Here is a 24,330-nt window from a genome sequence, read left to right on the forward strand (position 1 = left end):
GCAGAGTTCCATCCACTCGCCACTTCTCTCGCTCAGGGTTGTGGTTCGGAAGGACAGGAACGCTGCAGTGAGCGGCTCACCTGCATCGTCACGTACGCAAGGCGTTTCAGTCGCTCAGCTTTAAGAATGAAACACAAAAAAAAAATGACAACACCGACGCAGACAAAGTCCGTCCGTGTGGAGAGAGAGGAGTCAAAAGTGCCTTGAACTGCAAATGTTTGCCATGGGAAGTGATTGAATTCTGAAGAAGCAAAGTGAAAAAAGCCGCTTTTGTGCAGCTGCTCTGTCGGCTTGCTCCGTCATCGCGATTCTCATGCAGGCTGCTTCCCTGCAACAGCTCGTTCAGCCACACCCAGACCCCATCAATCACTGAGCAGGATGAAAATAAGATCGCCTCAAACAGGAAGGCAAGCAAACACACACACACACACACACACACACACACACACACACACACACACACACACACACACAATGACGGCTACTGGTTGCCATGCAGTGACGTCTTCGCCACATTTAAACAGAACAGAATCTGCAGAGGTGTTCATGTGATAATCAGCTCAACTTGTGACATAGAAAGTCGCGCAAAATCCCAACGGCTTGTTTTAGAGCAGTAGCGCTGAAAAAGCTAGTCCATCTAGAAATGCTCAAGTGGTTGTCATGCCAGTAATGCAAAAAAAAAAAAAAAACATGTTAGAGGGCTGAAAACGTCACCAACCCTTCCAAGATCTCCGTTTGCCAGCCCTGAAAACTAAAATTCTGCCCCCAAATCAGACGAGGGAGGAATGCTAAATGTCTTTTCTTTTGTTTTGTTTTTTTGTGTGTGTGTGTTTACATTGTCACGGCATCAAACCCCACAAAGTCCCTCTTAGTTATTCTCATCACACTCTGGCAGTCGAGCGACTCTCCCAGCCCGCTGCCGGCGGCGTCATGCTGACTTCGGCACTGTATCAGATCGTTCCTCTGAATAACAGAGCGCCACTGTGTCAGGATAGATAAAGTGAAAAGTCCACAAGTCTTTTAATTATAAATTTCACTCACTCTAATCCATCTGAACTTTAATTAAGAACTCTGGAAGATGGGGCGCGTTATCAGTGCTACATCCATCCCCCATTTTGCAACAGCAGTCCCTTGAAATCCATCTTTGGCGCGACCGAAGCGTTTTGAGCATTAAAATGTGCTTCACGTCTCAACACTTGGAAGAGATGGTTCAAGTCTGAAATTCCGTCCAAGCAAAATCACATTCAAATTGTTGCTTTGACCAGAACACGGAACATCTCTTTTTTTTCTTCCGAGGTTGGCAAAGGGAAATGTGGGTTTGGGAATGGGAAGGTCGGTTTAATAGTTTGTGTCCCGCATCGTATTGTTGTAAGCAAGGTCACCTTGTTACTAATGCACAAACCTGCTGGCCACTTTGTTAGGTAAAGTGTTCCATTGCTTAGTAACACCAGTAGCTAGTCAGCCAGTCACACAGAGAGGCTAACCGGTGTGTGTGTGTGTGTGTGTGTGTGTGTGCACGTGTGTATTCACAGATGAAATGAAGGCGGACACAGCCATTGAGACCCCCTCCTTGTCATATTTCTCACACCACCACCACCACCACCTTTAGACCAATTAGCCCACTCTCATTGCTTCCATCACTGGAGACCTGTTCCTTGTTGCGCGTTCACACTGGTTACTATGGAGATGTTGTGAAAGCGCTGTGAGAATGACTGCCACGTGGCCACAAGTGGCAGAACCACAATTGGGGAACATGTAGAAAGTGATAATGTGGTTTCGTCATTATACGAAAATAAATACTTCATACAAAACATCTCATTTTGTTTTCACAAATGTATAAAGTCGCTAATAATACAATGGCAACACATTATAAAAAGAAAATGCAAAGACCTAAAGACAAACTGCAACGCACTGCACGTTGAAGTGTCTGAACTTCTCACCCCCTGAATCTAAACCAGCCCCTGAAATGAAAGAGACTTAGCGTTTCCCCTTTGTGAGACATTAAAAAGTAAAGGCACTTATTGCTGCACAAAATAAACAAAATGCCGTTGAGGAAAAATTATTCATGCTGATGAATAAACCAGTGGCCATATCTTGGGAGTGTCGATTTTGCGCTTGTTAAAATTAAATTGAGTTAGTTTCAGCGAGTTGAAGTGATTAAAGGAGTTGACATCAAAAATGTGAGTGAGTTGCGTAAACACTGAGATCCACTCTTCCTGCTCCCCGTCAGATGGTAACCACCACCCCGCCTTTCCGGGAGCACGTCGGCCTAATTAATTGCTCCGTAATGCCACGCGGCATCTCTAACCTCACGCTTTACTTTTTTGAAGCTTTGCCATCGGCGACTAATCCCACCTCTGAACCGCGCCGACTGAGCTGCTCTCCTCCGCCGACTCCGTGATGACCTTCTGCCTCGGTAAACGCGGTGCTAATTGCATGTAGATTGCCGGGACAAACTGAACGAAAGCGGGGCGCCAATTCCAACCTGTGCGCTTCCGCCTGCCGCAGTGCAGAGACGTCCATCGCCCTGCTGTTAATCACACGACAAACCACAGCGGGAGTCTGCCTGTTTACAAGTAGGAGGCTTTCCAGTAGGAGCCAATACCTTACTGATTTAAAGAACCTCTGAGAGTTTATTTTCATGTTTTTCCAATATCAATGACACGCTTGTTTTTTTTTTGTTTTTTTTTAACTACAATTTTAGCTAACAGCTAAACGTTTGTAAAAAAAAAAAAGGTGGCCTGCTAAGTCAACTGGAGCCACGGTGGATGTTGTATCGCAAAGCCACCAAGGCTGCAAGTCAGCTGGACAAATCTAAAGATAAGCAGGCAGATGAGGAGACAGGCAATCAATTCATCAGCCGGCCTCCTCCAGCAGCAGGCGGGGACAGGGTCATGTGACGACTCTGCCACCAATGCAGACAAATCTGAACTCGGTCAGTGGGACTCTTGTAGTGCAGAAGGTTAAGCAACTTCCACAATTCAACTAGAGTCCCTTCAATGCACAGCACATATTGCTTCCTTTCTGTGTGTGTGTGTGTGTGGGTGGGCGGGGGGGTATTTTTGACCAACGTGTCTTAGCTCATGAGAATAAAGTGGTGACCCACCTTAGTCAGTAAAACTTTGTTTTATAATGTTTGTATCATCAGTCACTTTTAAATTGGTCATACATAATACTCCAATACTTTAGCTACGTGTAAGTATTTTCCACAAAGAAATGGCTCTGTATTATGAATGCCTTTTTTTTTTTTTTTTTTGCTTCTGTCTGTTGCTTTGTTTAGAACAACATAACCTTTGTAGAAAAATACCCACTTTTAATTCATAATTCAAAACAAGCCCCAGGATGGTTTAAACAAAAGGCTGCTGTATGCTCAGCATGTTATACATTCAAAGAAAACTATACAAATGGACTGCAACGCTGAGCCGCGTCTGCTTAATGAGAAGCCGTGTTTTTTTTATCTTCCCCCTCTCACTGAGTCCAATTTACGGATGTTCTATTTGAGAGCACGCTTGTGACATCCGCATATTTCTACTCATGGACGTGGCGCATTGAGCTGTTCGACGGGAAGGAATTAGAGGAGGCTGTCAGGGCCTCCTGGTTAATGACTATGACTAGCTCCTGATCCGCTTCAGGTTCCCGGGGCGGCTCGTTTTGAACTGTGTGCTGAGCTGCAGCCCTTATTAGAGCGCCATATGACAAGGAACCATGCGTCGCCCATGCTTGTGCAGGTGCCGACCATGCTGGGGTTCCTGGCAACAAGGGACCTTCCAAAGAGAGCTGGCCGACAGATTGATGCCAGCTGTGTGGGGCGGAATCATCTATATGTCAACCAGGTTATATCAAGTATGATAAGGGCGACGTTAAAGGTCACCTATTATACTAATTTCTGGGCTTTAGTATTTGATGTCTGGCCCCTCCACAGCAGCAACACATGATTTTCCGCGCTGAAAGCTTTTTAGATTTGCGTATCTCGTGGCTCGTTTCCTCGTTTTACTTCACTCCACCCCCAGCCTTGCTGGTGTACGCCCCCGCCCGGCCCACTCCGCTGTGATTGGTCACACTCTTCATCGCTGCTGAGCCTCACCTTTTTTGTGCCTTCCGTGTCCCTGGAAATATATTTTACTTTGTGTACTGACCGTGTTTTTGTTTTGTATTTTTGTGAGACATTTTAACAGGGCTGAGAATGATTTGGTTTCACACTGTTGACTTGTATCAAAACACTGTCCTAGCAGAGAAAATATCTACGCTGAAACGATCACTTCAGTCATAGAGTCGTTTATTATTAGACAAGAATATCTGCACAACTTACGTCCACACCAAGCACAAAGCAGGAAGAGCTCTATACAACCCATGTATGCATCGCTATAAGGAGTGAAACCTTCGAGTCAAAATCGCTGCCTCTTCAGTTTGGCTGCCAGCGAACACAACGCACATAACAAGCAGAGCACGGAGTTAGCAGTGGTGGCTAACAGTTCATCAACACGATTCAGCGGTTGTGCGTTGCAAGTAGTCTTAAAACTAATGTTGCTTGAGGTCTCAGTACACTCACAGTCCTCACACATGTTTTCAAATATTGCCGTGGCTGACTATTCTCTCGCCGTCCACCAGGGGGCCGAGTCGAGCCCGTCTCACTCCCGTTGCCGACCGGACGAGAGGGGTCTGGCTGCAGACCGCTGTTCCACCGCATCCGCATCAGGCTGAACAAACCTCCAACATTTTCTCTGTTCGTTCCACTCCGACGGTTCTGGTCCTTGGTGCCTCGGTAGTCTCTGTATGTTTAATTTTATATTTTTTAATTTCCCTGACACCAAAAAAAACATTTTCTTGGAGCAGCGCATTGCGACATCACTTCCGGGGCAGAGCGGGGGAGGGCGGAACCAGTCCGAGAGGGTGTCTGAGCTTGGCCATGAAAGGAGATCCGGAACGCAATGACGTCATTGCGTTCCCAGCGTTGAAAAAATCTCTGTGAACAGAGCGTTTAGAACCATGGCCAACAATTTTCAGGGCTCACGTATGAACGTCATTATTTGACGATGATTCGATCGTTTGACGATAGGGTTCAGCATTGTAACAGTTTCTTTTAAAGCGCCCTTTAAAGCGCAGTTTGTAACGAGAGCAATGAGAGTGCATACGTTGCCGTAATGGCGCCATCACACGATGAGTATGTTTAAGCCAACCATAATCTTTTTCATTCAATCACTGTACAGATAATCTGCGACGCTGATTAATAACATTGTGGTGAAATGGCCTGGCTCGACGCACAAATCATCCACTTTGATCGAGAGCATAGCGGGAAACCGGCTACCAGAAAGCTGGCATTGGTGCGTGATGGTTGGCCCCTTGGTTAGGGAAAAAAGTGAATTAATTGTCCTGATATTAATCCATTGACGCGCACTGACCACGTGTGCCTCCTGTCTTTACACTGTCTTTATTTTCCTGTGGTTTAAAACAAGGCATCCTTTATAGGTCAACCTGCAGATTCAGGGTCTTCCAACTAGCCTCATGCTCTCTGGGTGTTAAGCATCTCAAGGTCTTTGATAGACGCAGGTGATGTTTTAGTGACTTGACTTTCCCGACTGCACTGCTGCCCTTTATGCTGCAAAAATACATTTTGCACATAATGTTGATTCGAAGAGGCTAAATGGCCATCAAGTGACCGTGGCTAACCTTTGAAGCCTCTGATCCTCCCACACACTCGTCTTTCTTTTACCATTTACTCCGGAGAGACGGTGCCGAAAAAGCAGATTCTTTTCACGTTTCTTTCCGATCCGGAAATGAAAGAAAATTCCAACCTGCATGCATCATTTCTATAGATCTGCATCCACGATAATCGGGATGTCCAAAGGAAACGTGCTTCGATCCGTGCCTTCGCAAAGTTTTGAACATCCGGATTTGAACGTAGTTTTCTGGACGTGAACGCTGAACAAGGTTTCAGTATGAAATCCACCCAAGTCTTCCTACATAAGAGGCCCTGGTCTTTTCTGATCGCGAGCACAGCCAGTTTAAATCCGAGGATTAACCGCAAGTCGATGAAACTTGTCTGTCGCCCAGGATGGCGCGTGAAATGTTCCGAATGCAACAATCGAGGACGAAAAGTGTCTCTGATGGTGTTGTGATTGCGCCTCCTTTCACAGTTTGCCCCGTTGATTAACCGTAATGGGATATTCAGTGCGGCTTATCTGACTGTGGCACAATTCTCCTTTATCCGCTTTGCAGCACAGGATGCCGCGTTGCAATGAATAATGCAAACGTGTGCCGTGAGAGCGGGCTTAGGTTAAACGGTGCGCGCAAGCTGCCTCAGACTAATCCAAGTCCAGTCACGTCAAAATATGTGTAGTGCCGCAAAAGTGTCCCCCCCCCCCGCCCCTCTTATCTGACAGATTTAATGTGGAAGGAGGTGTACGTATCCGAGATGGTTGATATATTGCTGCATGGCTCCCATTCAAGGCATCGCGTCTGTCACACTCTGCCCTCTGTTGTATTATTTACTGCAAAAGCGACGGCTGTTCCAGAGACTCACACAAAATGCACGTGGGCAAAGGGCAGCTGCGCTTTCCGCTTCTCACACACACACCCCTCCCCCCCCTCCACCGGCCGGTTTGAAAGCCCGCTGGCATGTTATGTAATGCTCACGTTCATGTGGGTGGTGCCGAGTTCATCTCTCCTCATGTCCACCAGCAGAGAGAAGCCTCTAGATGGGAAAAACTCCGGGTCTGCGTGATTATCTGCTCAGCTTGAAGCCGTTTATGCATCAATCAGGAACGATTCCGGTAAATATGACTTGCAAGTTTTTTTATAATTGCAAGGTTTAAAGAGAATAAATAACAGGGCTGCCGCCCCTCGAATGTTGAAAGTACCGTTTTTCTTTTACCGTACCGTGCAGGCGATGCAAACACTCGTCCGGCTCAACGTTTAACATCCAGTTTGAAATGGAACGCACATATTTCTCAGGGCTCCCATTAGATATGCATTATTTAAGAAAGAGAAGTCTAGAGGAAAAAATGTTTTGTTTTCTGCAACGTTTCCTTTCGATTCTATGGAAAGTGGCTTCAAAGACTTGTAAATTGGAACCTTGTTGATGTCGCCCAGCCTATTTGTGCAGCTCTCAGGTTGTGAGGTTCTGTCTAAATGCCAGAGTGCATTCTGTGTACGCTGATGATGATCTGTGTGTGTGAGTGAGTGCATGCTTGTGCACCACCCACGCACCTGTCCCCGTTTCTCAGTTAATGATATTTGCATGTTTTTCATAAATCCTGTGAAATTGAATCAGCATACAGTTTCAAACAGACACGGTCTCAACTTTATTAATCGTTTTTTCAATTTGTTTTTGATCACAAAGTTGGAAATAACGCGTTGCAACAAAAAAAACTTTGTATTTGTAAAGAAATGTATATTTGGCGTACTCAATAGAGTTTGAAAATAAAATCTTATTGATCAGTCAGGTCATAATGTAAGAATTCAATCGATCAGCTTTGACTTGACTTGAATGTTTGACATCTGCGTAAGCGGGGGGATGGAAGTTGCGCTGTATAAATAAGGACATGTAGTATTTGCATGCCAAAGTGAATCACAACGTGGCACAGCAAAATCTTTGCTCGCCAGATTTGCATAAAAGCGGCGGCTGCCTGTGTCAACACCAACAGACTGGAGAGGAATTAAAGTATGACAATGTACTCGTCCCCAGCTGACTGTGCGATGCCGTTTCACTTGGAGTGCACTCAAGTCATGCATGAAAACCCTGGGTATATGAGAGCCAGGCGCTGACTCTGTGGCAACTGTTTGATGCTGTGTGGGTTACAGCAGTTAGTTTCATGTCTACTTCCAACTATCCTTTGGTATAACAGTGGATCTTTAAATGTGTGGCATCTGAGCTGTCAGCAGTGGACGTTCAGAAAGCTCATTCTGAGCAGCCGTAACAGTGGTGCTTCGCAAGCTGCTTCAGGCAAATCCAACCCCTGAGGTCTGATTTGAATGAAATGAATGTATTGACTATCATAAAAATAAATCCTCTTTTGATAAGTGGACGCTACATCTTAATGCTAACTACTACATTTTCTACCCTCCTAATTTGAGTTTGAGTTAGCTGCAAAGAAACAAAAAGCTCTGGATTGGAAACTCTGGACGCTGCCAAGGCTTTAGAAAGCTCATATGGTCCTGAAGCACACAGCTAAACCACATTGCACTGCAAACGTAAGCATGGTAATATGTTGTCCTACCTTCTTGGACAGCCTGGAAGGGGTTGTTGCCGTCAACAAATTCGACGGAGATGGTGATCTTCTCCGTCTCCAGGATCTCGTTGTTCAAGTTGAGGTCTGCCACCGCCATACGGAACACCTCGTCGTCTTTCCGCGCCGACTCATCGAAGATGGCGCCTAGCGTCAAGAGACAGGAGGGAAAGGTCTTTGAGTGCTTTTTCTTTGGGAGTGAACAGAGATAACGCTGGTATTTTTAAAGTTCACGCTCAACTCCATCAAACGTAACCTAAAGTAGATCATTTTCCTGGCTAACGTGGGACCACAGCATTAAAAGATACATTATTGAGACTTCTTTGCAACTGACCGATCTGTCCGTTTACATGAGCACTGCAGCGTTCCTCTGGGCTTTGGGACAGATCCCACCACTCTGGGAATAAACACTGCACAGGAAAGCCAGATTTGGTCTTATTCGTCCATTTGTTTGGTGCTATAAATTCAGCTCCTGTGCAGGAAGTTGTCGACAACAATGTTCAGTCTGAGGTCAAACACGGCCCAAGAGCGTGCCGAGTCAGCCCAAGTTGTTGCCGCACAAAGGGGGAAGAGGAGGGATGAGCAGGGCTGAGCGTCGCTATCGATCTCCACCTGACAGATTAAGATTCCCCAAAATCCGGATGAATTTGCCACGCAGCTGAACGTCAGCTTGCGGCGACGGCGAGGCGAACGGACGGTGGCGACGCGTGGCGTCAATTGGGCGCTCGCGACCGTGCCTCTGTTGCTCAAACACAGACAACCGTGGGGTCGTTATCAGTTTCTGTCCTCCGCCCCGTTCTGTTTCTCCTCTCAATCGATAAGGACTATTGTGTACACTCGCAAACTGAAGCACAGCTAACTGCATTGCACTGACCAGGAAAAATAGTCCGTGTGTGCGTGTGTGCGTGTGTGTGTGTGCGTGTGTGTGTGAGGGTGAGGCAGGTTGTGGATTCCATTAATAACCAGACAGGCTACACTGGCTGAAGGCTGTTTTGTGCCGCACCGAGACTGTTGCTGTAAATTGCTCTGGTATAGTTCAATGAGTCGGCCACTAATACAGCAAAGGCTCCACTCCTGTACCGACAGGCATCACGCTGCTTTGCGTCGTGCTGCGTTGCCTCGACAAAATGGGGGACTTTGAGGCAACTCGTGCAGGCAACAATCGTGAAAATGGGACATTTTCCATTTGCTTCTGAAGAAAAAAAAACAACACATTTATTGCACCGGGGGATTTGTTCTTATTTTCTAATGATATGAGCAATGCTCGCATCAGTCATTATTTTAGGAGGGGGCATATCACTGCACTTCCTACCTCGTCTAAACTCACCGACGAAGCGATTGCGCGTCAGCTCACTGCCAGTCCAACTCAGTCACAATCCATTTTATCAAGCGCACTTTGGCCTGAGGACCAACCGTTCTACTGTTGCTGCATACTGTGACCTTCTGGCAGAGATCAGAACTCTCTCAGACGCAGGTGGAGCAGTTGGGTCGGGTTGACAGACGCAATCAAGACTTGGCACTGTCTGAATCGCGAACACGCTATACAGCGCCACATGTTACATTTCAAGAACTGGGACAACCCCCCCACCCCCGCTATCACCGTCGTCATCGATCATCATGGAACACCTTGTCATTTAGCATCAGGTTGAGAGGCTGAAGGACAACAAGCTTGTAGTCATTAGCTGCTAGACGTCATGTGATGATGATGATGGATGTGTGTGTGTGTGTGTGTGTGTGTGTGTGTGTGTGTGTGTGTGTGTGTGTGTGTGTGTGTGTGAAGCTATGAAAATCATTGTAAAACGTGAATGAAAATGTTTAAAAGGAAATCAAAAAGTCATTATGTATGTTGCTTCATCCAAGTAATTGAATTTCTAATAAAAGCAACAATCTACTGCTTTACTTGGCAGGCTATCTTTGTTCTTCTCATACGGGATCCGTTGATATAAACATAAAACCTATGTGCCGGTCGATGGCAGCTGGCGACAACACAACTCTTCATCAAGTATGCTCCACAATAATTTGACCCGCTGCAGTTCTGCAAGAGTAAATACCCTCCTAGTGATTGATTCTTGGTTGGTTTTATAAATCATGCAGTACAGACGAGCTGGGACAAACAGGCCTGGAGAAAGCGATAAAGAGTGAAACACAAGGACTCATTAGCTATTCTATTAGAGATAAATTATGAATGGGGCTCCAATCAGCTGCAGATGACACAGGAGGACAACGTTGGGTTCCTGAGACCGCTGCCCAGAATCTCACTTCAAACGACCCTTTCTGACAAAGCTGAAGAACTTGCTAAAGACAAACAAAGACAAAGGGGGGAGACGGGTAGCTTGGTATCTTATTTGTTATTTGTGGATAGCAGTTTGTGAAGCAAAGTGACAACTTGGCAACTGTATTTCATTATGTTGCCAAGTATGACTTCTTCCTCTTCTGTGAAACAAGAACTTTTGTATTTTACATTGCAAAACGTGTTGTCTTTGAAAACATTGTCACTCCTGATCTAAACCCAGAATAGGAAGGACTCCCTAACGCTTTGGGTCTTTTTTCTTTCAATACGGCTTTTGTAATTCTTTCTTTGAAATCATTTCTGTCCTATGTTTTTCCTAACGGTGAATAACTAATAAAGAGAAATTAGCACCGAACAAAAAAATAAATGAGTTCCGGTAATAACAACGAGCTGAATTTATTTGGTCAGCCAGCTTCCAACCAAAATGTCTCAGCATGTAACAGCATTGTGAATTTTTTTTTTCTGTTGTTTTAATTTAATTCAATTGAATCAGCCTAACTGTCCAAATACTATTAAAAATCAGATAATGGCGTTCAAGAAGACAAAGGGCCCAATATCAAGCATGCGAAAACACAGCTCAATTTCCTTGTTCAATTAAAACCGAAATCTAGGGTGGCACATCATCTGAAGCCAGGGTTATTATGCTGCTGCCGCACTGTATAACAACCCCGTTAATAAGCCAGCAGCCTTCCCAGATACTCATTCAGCTGGGTGATGGAACGAGTTGATACTGGGAATGATTAGGTGTTATTGGAGCAGTGCAACGTGTGCGGAGGAGGTCGGAACACACAAGGTGTTGACCGGCTTTCTCTTGTTTCTCCCTTTTTTTTTTCAGCAGGTTGAACTTAATGGTCGGACATATCTGAAGTGGTCATCTGCATACAAACAGCGCCTCGCCATCTGACGCCGGCTCGGCACCTGGCACTTTTACTCAGCAGCTGCACTGCTCTCCATCGCTGTTGGCCGCCCCCGTGGCTTTAACCGTGGATTCCAGACACGCTGATCAGATGATCGGCGCAAAACACACCGACGTGGACGACGCCTAGCTGACATTTACACGTGGCGCGGTCAGAAAAATACTCGTCGGCGACGAAGTGCCGAGGCTGTCGTCGTTGTGGTGCCGGATGCCTGCCAAGCACGCACACGGCTTGAAAACACACAGCGGAGAGGGTTGTTCGCAGCGGCAACGAGAGAAGCGGGGGAGGGAGGGTTCTCCGACATTTAGGAGAGCGTGGAATTATGAGCGGGTGTGTGCGTGCGTGTGGTGAAGGTGGACAGAGAATTAATGGTGAACAGGGGAGAAGGGGATGAAGGCAGCTCCAGTCCATATTTTACGGTCTCTTGCAAGACCCGCACACAAGCGGCTTGGCCAGTGTGTATTAAGGGCAGTAAATAACGGGACGTGGGCTTGAGCCCAGTCTGCGAAACTCAAGCGGGACGTCGACAAGGGGAACACTGTGTGTTTTAGGCGTTTCCCTGAGGCCGGACCCTGCCTCCGTGTCTTCAGAAGCCTACATCCGCTGCTCAGTGGTGGGCTCCAAATTGGAAGGCGTGACCTTTGGCTTGCTTTGTTTTCCAGGTGCCGCTTTGCATCCATTTGAATGCGAGGCACTTTTAAATGGCAAACCAGGGAGACCCAGTTTTCCGCATTGCTGCCTTGACAACGGGGTTGTGCCGCTCAGCTTCTCTCGATGGGAGATCTGTAAATTGGATCTCTCTGGTTAAGGGATGCAGGGTTACGCATACATCTCGCCTGGCGCAGGTGTCCGTGTCGGTGGCGAGGAAAAGCCAGAGATTTCAGTTTAATCCGTCGGTGTATTAATGGTTCAATCTCCCCGGTAACCAGGTAACGCAATTTGCGCATGAAAAAATTCCCTCCCGCTATACCGCGCGTAGCCGCACGGATCAATTTGCTGAGTCCTGCGTGGAGGCGAGCAGCCGGTGGAATCTGCAGCCGCAGCTCAGCAGCACCTGCAGCCCTTTGACACGGTCACATACCGCTGTGCCAAGGTCAGTGGTCTCTTCCAAAGGTCATCCCGCATGCTGCCACGTGATGATCTTCTCCCTTCCAAACCTGGCGTCAGGAGTCGGATTTTAGTCCTTTTCCTTCCGATCTTTCGCTGGCTCCAATTTAGATTAAAAATCCACCCGGCCTGATGGAGGATTTGCTTGTGTTTTCATTCAATAACCTGTGGCACCAACTCACAATGATGCACGGCAAAGCGGCCAAGATCTGCCCCGGACACCAGACTGGGATTTGTTTCAAGGCACGGGTGCGTGGTTCAAGTTCGGGTCTGACCCTGAATGTAAGATGGCGAAGACTTTGAAATGGCAAAGAATGAAGGTCGTGGCACACCGTCGGGTTTCAGCCATTGTGATAGTGTACGGCTCCTGGTTTCATAATTCGCCACAAGAAGATTTACGCCTGTCATTGTGTATGGTTCACATGCAGACATCATAAAGTAATTTCAAGGGTAGAAAGCTGACATCATATTTTTTTCTTTCCTTCCTGCTCCTGAGTGTCACCTCTTGGCCGGTTTTGGCGGGGACTCCAGCCTGTTTACAGACCACAGCTGACTCAGCGCCGCCCCTCCCGGGCCTACCGGCGATCGTAAAAAGCAGTGAGACTGGTGGCTGCCAGCCAGCCCTTCAATTTTATCTAATCCGGAGTGAAGGAATGAGGGATTGATCTATGGGGCCGATAGCTTTGTACAGTGTACGTGGGACGAAACAAAATCAAAGAAAATTACCTTTGCGGTAATTAAACAACCCCTTTGTCTTCGTCAGCGTCTACGCTCCCTCACTCTCATCCGTCTTGCTGTTGACCCCACTCCCACTCCTGACCTTCATCCTGACTGATTCCTTTCTTTATCCGTCCATCCACTCATTCCATTCTGAGACCCTCCCCTCCCTCATACGCGCCCGTTGTGCTCTTGTGCTTTGAGCCCGGCCACGCTTCTATTAATTCTTCTCATTTATCTTGAACTCGCCCTTTTAATTCTTCACACCTCCTTCAATTTGTTTCATCCTCCGTTTGCTCCACCCTCCTCTGTCACCCTTTTGTGCAGCATTTTCAGAGTTTTTTTTTATTTATTTTTCCGAGCGTGAGTTGTTCCTGCTCTCTGCCCTCATCCTCTGCAACCAAAGTCCCTCTCCCCCTCCTGTGTTCAGGCTGACGCCCCCCCTGACATTTAATCTAAGAACCCCTGGCCTGTCTTGGAGGGCCGCGGGGGACTTTGGTATCTTGAAGGCTGCAGTGTGTACAAATGTGCAGGTCGGAGTGGGAGCGACAGGGGCAGATTTCATTAAGGGCCATTAAAAAAAATAATAAATCTGCATCGCTTTTTGAATTTTGATGGCATTAAAATCAAATTAGCCATTTTCCCAAACAATCGTTTCCAGCTTTGTTCTCTTTTGCATTAGATTCCATTGTCATTATCTGGCAATGACAAAAACGGACTCGATACCCCGGGGCGACTCGCTTACCCTACATCCTGTCAGGAAATACACCCCAAGGGGTGGGACGACAGGCGCAGACTAATGCCTGGCAACAGCAGATTTTACCACAGCAGCCCCATCCCCATTTCCAGCTGCATCGGCACGAATTTCGGTGTTTAATTTCGATTCACTGGGTAAAGAGAAACCATGTGACATTGTCACCAAAATCACACAGCTCCGTAGATGTTGTGACAGTCCAAATGATGTGCTATGGGGAGAATGAGGCTCTTTTCAGACCCCTCATACCAACTCCTGGCCAACATCTGGCTCACGAGAAACACACCCCCAGCAGCGAGCCGCTGGGACCAGCCAATGCTGCGAAGGCACAAAGTGAATGGGTTGGGTTTTTGAACAACAGGGGAAATGCATCACAAAACTCTCGAGTCTACAGACGAAAACAACGGGCAAAACAGCACAGTACAGACCAGCGACTTTGCACAGTTCCCTTCTAAGTCAGGCTATTTCTTCTCATGTCTCCTGTTACCAAGACTATTCAAATAATGAGACTGAATTATTAGGTTTTAGGTCGTTTTTAATGTGAATGCATTTGAACTCTTTTTCAAAGCAAGAACCTGTCTGAGTCACTCTCTGCTTAACTACAAGAACCCTTGGAAGGATTTTGCACCATGGGCCGCTAAGAGGCTTCAGATTCATGTCGTCAATGTCTTGTTACGTCATGGATTTTGGCAAAACACCCCCCCCCTCCCCCCCCACCCTTGCAAACTGCACGTCCTCAGCATTTTTCCCCCCACCCTTCCCATTCCTTCCATGCTGCTCTCCAAGCCCGCGCGCTATCAAATCCGATTCTCTTTTGAGCTCCCCATCGTGAAAAGTCCAAACTTCTGAACTCTCCTCCTCTTTGTGTCTGCCCCTTCAAGCCTCCTCCTCCATGATACCGCCGCTCTCACTCAACCCTTGGGTCTAATTCCTCTCAGCCAGGCTGCCTGCCTCTGCGGCTCGCTCCCCTGCTCATCTTTATCCTCCCATCACAGACCTGTCCTCTGACTCCACCGCACGCTCAACACTTTCTCGCCTCGTACACACATGCCACACAATCATCCAACATTGTTATCTTACCATCCCATATATTTTTCCATCTCTCCTCGCCCTCCCGCCACTGAAACCCCTCTGTTGCTCTCTTCATCTAATCTTATCTACCATTCCCATGTACCCACTGGCTTTTTTTTATTCGGCTGAGCTCCCTCTTGTGCTCTCTTTGCCCTATACACACATTGCACATTATGGAGGGTTTTGCTGTTCATCAATGCTGAAGCAGGTCAATACGTGTCTCCCCTTTCTACAGCTCTTAAACTATAGCAAACCCCCAACAGCTGTTGGGCCACAGAGTGCCATCTGTATATACATATGTGGTTGTTTTTTTTAACTAAAAGTATTGAAACATTCACAAAAGCCACCACCGGTCTGCACAGGTCAGTTGGAAGAGAACGCCCAAGCAAAACATTTCTGAGCAAGCACAAATCATCCGGTTCTGAATCATTTCCCTCAACGATCAGCCTTCCTGATTTGCTCCTCAACCTTTTTTAGCCTCAGGAAGTAAACTCCAAAGACGCTGTATGCCTTAGACCTCAGGAAAAACAACAAACTATTTTGCCTTCTTTGTAAAGAAAACTAAGCATTGTGGCGTTACAGGAAGTGACGTCACATACCCTCTGAGTGTGTTGCCCCTTGCGCATGTGGCCTTGGTTATCGCAACTGAAAGGAAAACAAAAGCATACATAGAAATTCGAAGAGGGACGTCGTCTCACGAGCAGCATAGATGTACCAACTTTGGCACCTACTTTTGATACCTTGTATCCTCACTAGCTCAGACAGGTTTGGCACGAGCTACAGCACAGGAGCAGGTTTGTTCTGGTGGCAGGCGCAGCGCACGCCAACAACATCTAGCAGTGAAATGATTTGTACATAGCTCTGCTATGTAACAGAAGCAAGAGAAGCGCAGCAACACCAGAGGCCACGAGGTTCACTTCCTGAATAAATAAATCTCCCTGACCTGCTAGCAGGCTGGGATATGATGGCAATAAGTAGTAATAAAAAAAACAATGACCTGTGATCAATAAAGCAATACCGACTCGTCATTGGTTTTGCACCAGAATGCAAATTGGAAAAATCTCTTCCATCAGCGTCATACTAATTGTCCCCATTATTTTTTTTTCCTGTTTAATAAGTCTGTCCGCCCACGCACAGCACAGCAGAGTTAGCACTGCTTCTGTTGCACTATTATTTTTCTTTTCACCAGCACCACTTCCTCTCTTTCTCCATCCATCCATCCATCCATCCATCCATCTCACTCTGCTGCCCTCAGTACCTTTCCATCCTCACCCACTCTCTGGTCAACTTCCAAACTGCCAAATGGAAAACCCTCTGTGCATCCACCTCACTCGTATTCATTACTCTCTCTCACGCACGCTCTCTCATTACCAGCAGCGAGCAGCAAGTCTGTTAAAAAGTCATAAAGAGCATAATAAAGCTCCTCCATCTGCAAACCTATTAGCACTGGGCAATCCTGCGGGTCACCCGGGCAGGCACGTACTCGGTAGCGCGCGCACACACTTGGCACACTAGGGGGAAAAAAAGGGAATGGGGAAAAAAATCCTGATTCTGGTCCTCAGGTGAGAATAATGGGTTTGTAACTAATGCTCACCATGTTATGAGGAGCATGAGGGGACATGATGTGGACGTCCCTCACTCTACAATAATCAGGTCTGTTTCTAAGTCTAATTCTAGAATTCGAAAACATACATATTTATAGTTTTATGCCTGTAGATTCCTTTGGAAGTTCCAAGTTGGAATTTTATCCCCCAAGATCCGAAAGTGAATGCACTTATTATTATTATTATTTTTTTTTTATATTGTAGCACTCTTACTAACACTCTTACTGTGCCAACTGCAGCCGCTGTATTTCAACAATAGGGTGGTTTTTGTGTATCTGGTGGTGTTAAGGGAACGTGGCCCAGTAATCACAGTCAAATCAGGCGAATATCAACCTCCTCCCCTCCCTCTGATCGTCCATGCTGTGTCATGTTAAAGATGAATGATATCAGGGCGCTTCTAGGTTTCTCTTGGCAGTCATCGCTTACCGCACTGCCGCTGCTGGCAGCCTGTCAGGGATTTTTTTTTTTTTTTTTAAATACTCGTTATCATGCATGCATGCAGACATGATTGCGGGTGGAGGCGCTCACATCAGAGGGGGCCAGAAGCTGCAACACTGTCAAGCAGAGGAGTTCATTGAAAAGTGAGAACGTCAGCAGAAGTCTGCCTCTCCCTCACGCGCTCACACACACACACACACACACACACACACACACACACACACACACACACACACACACGCTAAGACAGAAGCTGCTGTTGTTTTATTCATCGCTGCAGTAAGGTATGTAGCAACGCCAGAGGTGTCCATGATGATGTATTGCTGGCTTGGTGGCAGGATGAGTGTCTGTTGGTATTCTGAATGTATCAGTGGCGCCACAACATCAGCGACAGACTGTAGGCATGGTTAACGCAGCAACAGCCGAAGGAGAGAAAGTAGGGTGGTGGGTCGTGGTGAAAGTCTTTCCAGAGTAAGAGCAACAAAAACAAAACAATAATTCACAAATACTCTTGAGAAGGTGGGCGTGTAATTGCCAGGCTTGGGAGTGAGTTGGAGGGTTTAGTGTTGAGCGTTGAGTGCTCACGCGAGACTGCAGCGCATTAAAATAAATAAGAAATTGAAGGCTGGATGGAAAATTAGCACTAAGCAAAATTACCAACATTAGATTTACTTTGGACCTTTTTATAACAAACAACTCATCCAACCGACCAACAATAAGGTGCAGACGGTCTGCTTTTAAAGAAACTTAAAAAAAAAAAAAAAAAATCAATGTGTTGCGTTTTGGACGGGAGGAAAATAACTGTAGTGGATCTCTGGCAACAACAAATAAAGAAAAAAAATAAGAGACGGACTCTGCATGATTAATTCACACAATACACTGTTGAGAAAAGCGCACTTAATTAAATTAAATGCTTACACTTTCTATGCAATTGGTACCTATAATAGGTTATGAGGTAATTCATTGAGAATTAGACGTAATGGGGCCATTACGCAGTGTAAGTACGACAAAAAAATATTCATAATGCTCTCTGATGCACTAAATCAACAGCCACGGAATATTATAGATGTTATTTATTCATGGAGCATACGCTGAAATGCTGCTGTGTGTGATTATGGCTTCGACAAGGCACTGCGTTGGAGCCTCAACTTCCTGAAATCCATTTGCACGAGTGAGGGAGGCTTTTTTTTTTCCACCAGACCATCCACAGACCGCGTGCAATTTTATTACTGAAACTGCTTGCTAATGATTCCCAATTATCCAGTAGAGCATTCAGGGGAAGGTCAATTCCAGGCCAGTAATCTGTGCTGTAACCACCGAGGAAACCACACATGCAACACCGCAGTCGCATTCACCTCACAGCAACGCAAACAGAAAGCCAGAGAGTCTGAAAGCAGAGTGGGGGTGAGAAGAAAAAATAAATAAATAAATAAATAAAAAGTAAAAAGTGTGTGGGAGTTCAGTAGAAATATGGAGGGGTCAGTCCGTTGCCAAGTAGAGAAGAGAGAGACTTTAGTGGAGAAATTGAGACTAATCCTCAAAATCTCCATTTCATAATTTATGACATAATCTGATACACACTTGTCTCTCTGAGACTCGGCTCCGTGATTAAAAATAACCACTGAAAGCAGTTCAGAGAGGAACATGAGCACCATGTTTTTGCAACAATCGACAGGCAGAATAACGTCGGAGGCTTATTCATTTTGAGATTAGAGTATTTCCAAAAGCAATCTGCTAAGCACCATACGCTAATTAGTCCAGGAGGTTTGCATTTGAAATTCCAATCTGCCTTGCCAATCTGTCTCAAAGTCCTCTGTCATTTCCAGATTTAATCTGTTTGTGTGGCTTTGATAAATTTCTTGCCACATTAGCCGGAGTGACGGCGAATTTTGTGCAGACGATCCTCCCTTGAACTTTATCTCGCCAAGAGATCCGAGCCTGGCGCCGGCGGTCAGATGAGTCAGACACGGTTTGAAAGTGCGGCGGAATGTTTGGTCCGTTCGGACCAGGACGCCGAGCGGAGGGCAGCGGGTTTCAGCTCCTGAACGTCCTTGTACCGTCTCATAATCCTGCACCATTTGTGTGTTGAAATGTGATTTGGTCAGTGAGTGACAAAGGCGTGAAAGACGGCTCTGATCAATTTGCCCAGGATGATTAACATTCCAGCCTCACCTGATGCTACAGGCATCAAAGAGTGACACATCCACAAAGCCAGAAAACACGCACATAGTTTACCATGCACTTGGTCTGACTATCGAATCCCAGTTGAGTTTGCCAGCTGTCAGCTTAATGTGTGAAATGATAAAGAAAATACGACTCGAGGCATCAATACATTTATTTCAACCACATGTGAGTCTGCCGACCGATAACATGCTGCTACTCTCCTGGCGCCAGTGGGGACGGCCGACTCCATTTCACGATGCCAAAGAAGCTGCCGGCTAGTTTGCGTGGGAGCGGCTTCCCGTTTCACGCCACTGCTTTGCCTTTTGTTCAGAACACAGCGCGAGTGTTAAGTGTCCCTGAAAGAAGCACAGCGGGCATTCATTCCCAGCATTCCCAGCGTTCCACTCTGTGTTTTAATGGCAAAAGGTACTCATGTGGAATAGTGCTGCCACTACTGTAATGATTTGACTTTCACCGCCGTGTGTGCGTGCACACGTGTGTGTGTGTGTGTGTGTGTGTGTGTGTGTGTGTGTGTGGGCTCTAAGTTGGTTTGCAGAGCTGCTTTTTATGAGGAGTGTAAGTTTGCATACTTATATGAGCAAGGGGGACACAGCTGTGGGAGGATAGGTGTGTAAGTGAATATTTGTGCGGTGTGTGTGTGTGTGTGTGTGTATACAGTGTGCGAGTGCACTGCACTACCCTGAGGATGGCTGGAACAGGCGTGTGGTTTGTGTTTAGGGGGGGCAGCTATACGCTCATCACGCGAGGAGCTCAGCTGGGCTGTGAGCGGTAAGCCGCTTTGTCCGGCGGACACGATGCGTGGAGGCCACACCGGCCGCGGCTCCCTGTGCTGCACGTGCCCACTGGCTACTGGTCGAACTGGGTCGGAGCCCATTCTGCCTCCACGACTAACTGCCACAACTCCCAGATTGGACAGGGTGCTGGAAAGGCTCCTGCAGGGGGGTTTTCCCACAGCGTCGCACAGGTGCAGACGATTCGCTGGCTGCACATCCGTCATGTTGCAGCAGCATATGCTGTATAGGTTACATATATGCGTGCTGGCATTCGGGCTCCGGCTTCATCGCTCCCCGCAGCAGGTTAGCATTGACATTATGAGGAGTGATGAGAAAAGGCACACAGTGAACCCGCCTGATAGGTCAACAGAGATTGTGGGGAGAGAAAAACAGACAGAACCGCAAGGCCTGCATGAGGATGCTGGGATGGGTAGGTAGGTAGGTAGGTAGGTAGGTAGGTAGCCGCCAGCTAGCTAGGAGCAAGACCCTTAGTGCTCTATGTATATTCTTATACACTTTTATTAATGTATTTATGGGCAGTACGTTAAGCTTTCGCCAATATAAAAATCATAAATCTAGCCAGATTTTACACACCGGACCTTTAACGGCAACAATTCAGCCGCCTTTTTTATTGTAACGCACGGCGTGTTTTGAATTTATTGGCCATATTCCGTCTGCTTCACACTCTCCTGCCCCATCTGCCGTTTCATTGGGCGGGTGGTGGAGAGGCGCATCGGACTGAGTGACAAATTCAGATGAGGACTGGCCCCCACCCACCCACCCACCCACCCATTTGCATTAGTCCGGCCCGGCGGAGGGTGAGAGGAGGCCTGACCCGCGGAGACACGAGCAGACAGCTTCATGTCAGACACACTCACCCCTCTCTCCTTCACTCGGTTCTTTCTATCCCCGACCTTTGACTTTGGTTCATTTTTATTCCCCCTCACTCTTCCCTCTCTTTATCTAACCTGTCTCTTTCGCTCGCGCGTGCGTGCGTGCGTGCTTGTCACGTGCACGACTACCTTCCCCCACCGCGTGCCACGACTCCTCTCTCAGCTGCTGTGCCACGGCTCCGCTTGCCAAACTACTTCATTCTGTGGATTAAGTCAAGTGCTGCATTTGTAAACTGCCTTAACTGAATAGGCTGATTTATTTATTTATTTTTTTTCTTAGTTTTAGTTTTTACAGCCAAATGTGTCATAAATGTTAATTTCTTAAAAAGAAATAAAAAAAAAAAGGTTCCACATAGCTTTGGTTGACGCCCATTAAAAAAAATAGAAGAGCAGAGAGCCACTTATGAAACACGCAGAGGTGCAACTGGTCGGATCACAAGCAGCCTCTTAATGAACAGCCTCGGCCTTGTGTGCTGCTGCAGGATTACATAAGATGCAGCTGTGGCTCTCGCTGCTTGCATGGTTTTCTAATGACATCAACCAGATTGCATACAGGAATTCTGTTGTATATATACAGTAAATATGATCAATTTTAAAAGGTGAACTGATATTTTCACTCAATTATGCTATTAACCAACCAATGGATTAAAAGGAGAATCTTGAATTCCTGCATCGGACTGTTGTTGTTTGTTTTTAGTCTGACTTGTTTGAATCAAAAACGCTCTATTGGCAAGATGTGGATCCTCCAAACAGTGTTTACATGGCGGTACACACACTGGGCCCAGATGAATTAAATCCCTGCTTTGAGACTCAGATTTGATGGCAGTATGAGTCACATGGAGTAAAATTGGATTTGGGTTGCTTTCACATCTTCTCATTAAATCCAAATGCAGATCAGAGTTTCAGGGGGGGAAGTGACCTCAGTCTGAACAGTCCAGTTCGCACGCGAGTCTCTTGAATAGGTGTCATCACACCTACAATGACATCTCAATTGAGAGTTAACAGTGGTAATATGGTTTTAGGAAGTGTCTGTCCGATCCAAAGTCTGAAATAATGTTGTAAATATCTGCCCAATCGTTTCTTTCGGTTTCAGGGTTGTCGTGTCAGATGAGGTCCAGAGCAGTAAAATATAAGTAAAGTGGCAGTGGAAAGTTCACATCTGCCTCTTGGACATGGGAAATAATCGGTCAGTTTTCGGTCATATGAGTGTTCCTTTTAGACACACATTGAGCTGGAACTTAATTTTTTCTCTTTAACCTCTGACATTTAACGACCGAGTGAGTTTCTTATCCAGTCTGAGCGAAGAGCCTGGCAAGTTTGTAGGAAGTGAAAGTTTGCCCTGGGAGGCATAAAGCATGAGAAACATTGCAGTCTGAGAAGTAAAACACTGGGCTGGACTGGAGGGTCGGGCTTGGTGGCTGTAAATATCTTTCCGGTGGGTGGACAGTAAATTCTCTGGATGCAGCAGTTAGAAAGCAGAGTGGTGGTTTGAAGTGTGGAGGAGGAAGGAGGAGGAGGAGGAGGAGGGGGAGGAGGAGGAGGAGGAGGCCGGGTGCTCTGGGACAGGTGGAAGGAAGTGAGTTACACATTCAGTGTCCAGCTCTATGAGTCAGCTTCCAGCTGCACACTGGATCTCTCTGTCGCTATGGCCCATGGAGCTATTTTTAGCAACACACAACTGCCCTCAAGCGCTTACACTTGCGCGCACACACACACACATGCACGGGCGTACACAGATGCAAACACCCACGACATGCATCAACACAAACACAAGCAGTTCGTCAGTCTAAAGTGGAGAACTGCAGACGGTGTTTGTGTGAGGCGACAATGAGTTTGTGCAGCGTCCTTTGAGAGAGTTGCAGCAGGAAGTGGGGGGGGGGGGGTGTGGTTTCCTCCGAGCACTGTGCTTATGTACACTGGGAATTAGAGAGGAGTCAGGACGAGGCCACGGGAGCAACTCATTTCGTGTCCAAGACGAATCCAAGACGAGAGTTCCCCGTCATTTTCTTGTTTTTTTTTTTTTTTCTTTGATGTTCGAAATCTTAAAGGCCGGACGTCCAACCAATCACAGCGAGCTGGAAATCAGCCAACAAAAACGGGACGATTCTTCCTCGCTGACATCAATTTTACAAATAGAACGGAGCTGTATGCAGTATTTAGCAAAGCAGACTGACATGACTGATGTGTATTGACACTGTGTCATAACAAATGACAGTGACGAGGCAGTGAAAAGACATCCCTTAATACTGGCAACAAAATAGCCCTGCTGACGCCGCTGCAGTAATTTAACAAGAAATCAAAACGCAGTGCAGAGACTATATATATACATATATATATATATATATACATATATATATACATATATATATATATATATATATATTTATATACATATATATATATATACATATATATATATATATATATATATATATATACATATATATATATATATATATATATTTATATACATATATATATATATACATATATATATATATATATATATATATATATATATATATATATATACATATATATATATATATATATATGTATATAAATATATATATGTATATATGTGAAGATATATGTATATATCTTCCCACTTTGACTGACGGGCCTAAAAAAAAAAAAAGTTCCAAACGTGTCTCGAGTCAACGCCTTTATTAGCTTCACTCCAGCTGGCAAGCTGAGCAACTAATCACCAACTTTGGTAACTGCTTACTCAGACTTAATAAGCTCAAATGAAAGCGCCCACTCCTTTTTTTTTTTCCTTCTCCCCCCCCCCCCCAACATTTCTTATTGAATGTGCTAAATCTATCAACCAAATCAAAGTTCAAAGAAGTTCCACATTCATGCGCCTTTTTTTCCCATTCAGATGAAAACGTCCAAACTCGTCTCTGTCTGCCTCTACAAGTGTGTGCGAGTGCGAGTGAGTGAGTGAGTGTGTGTGTGTGCTCGTGCTCGGGAGACCCCGGGCAGAAACATCCCCGACGATGTTTCCAAAAAACCCTGAAAACCAGTTAAAAGCAGAAGGAGGGCTCATTTTCTTCCCTCGCTGCATCGCACGGGGAGCGGGAGGAAAAGAAAGGGAGTGAGGTAAAAGAGTGACCCAGTTAGGGAGAATTTAAATAGGGATTCCATTTAGAGGGCCACATTAATTGGAGCAGATGCCTTCTCAATTATTAAGAGGCCTCCAAGGGTGTTAGCACGAGCTAAATTTATCCCGCACGGCTTTGACTGGGCTTGTCCAATCTCATGCAGCATCTGCAGACAGAGGGAGGAAACATGCACGTTGCTCCGTACGCCAGCGAGCACTTGTGATGGGTGCAGGAACTCACAGACACACCCACA

General features: G+C 46.2%; 1 protein-coding gene across 2 annotated transcripts in view; it reads right to left on the bottom strand.

Moving 5' to 3' along the window:
- grid2 (glutamate receptor, ionotropic, delta 2) overlaps positions 1-24,330 on the bottom strand; it is a 393,648-nt gene that overhangs the window by 314,512 nt on the left and 54,806 nt on the right. For both annotated transcript variants that reach the window (XM_076014679.1, XM_076014680.1), the window contains exon 2: positions 8,217-8,372. In XM_076014679.1, coding sequence (XP_075870794.1) covers positions 8,217-8,372 — 156 coding nt within the window. The remainder of the gene's footprint in view (positions 1-8,216; positions 8,373-24,330) is intronic.

Source organism: Nelusetta ayraudi, unplaced genomic scaffold, assembly GCF_046127955.1.
Source record: "Nelusetta ayraudi isolate G7.1 ecotype Tasmania unplaced genomic scaffold, CSIRO-AGI_Nayr_v1 ptg000170l, whole genome shotgun sequence".
In the NCBI taxonomy this organism is placed as follows: Eukaryota; Metazoa; Chordata; class Actinopteri; order Tetraodontiformes; family Monacanthidae; genus Nelusetta; species Nelusetta ayraudi.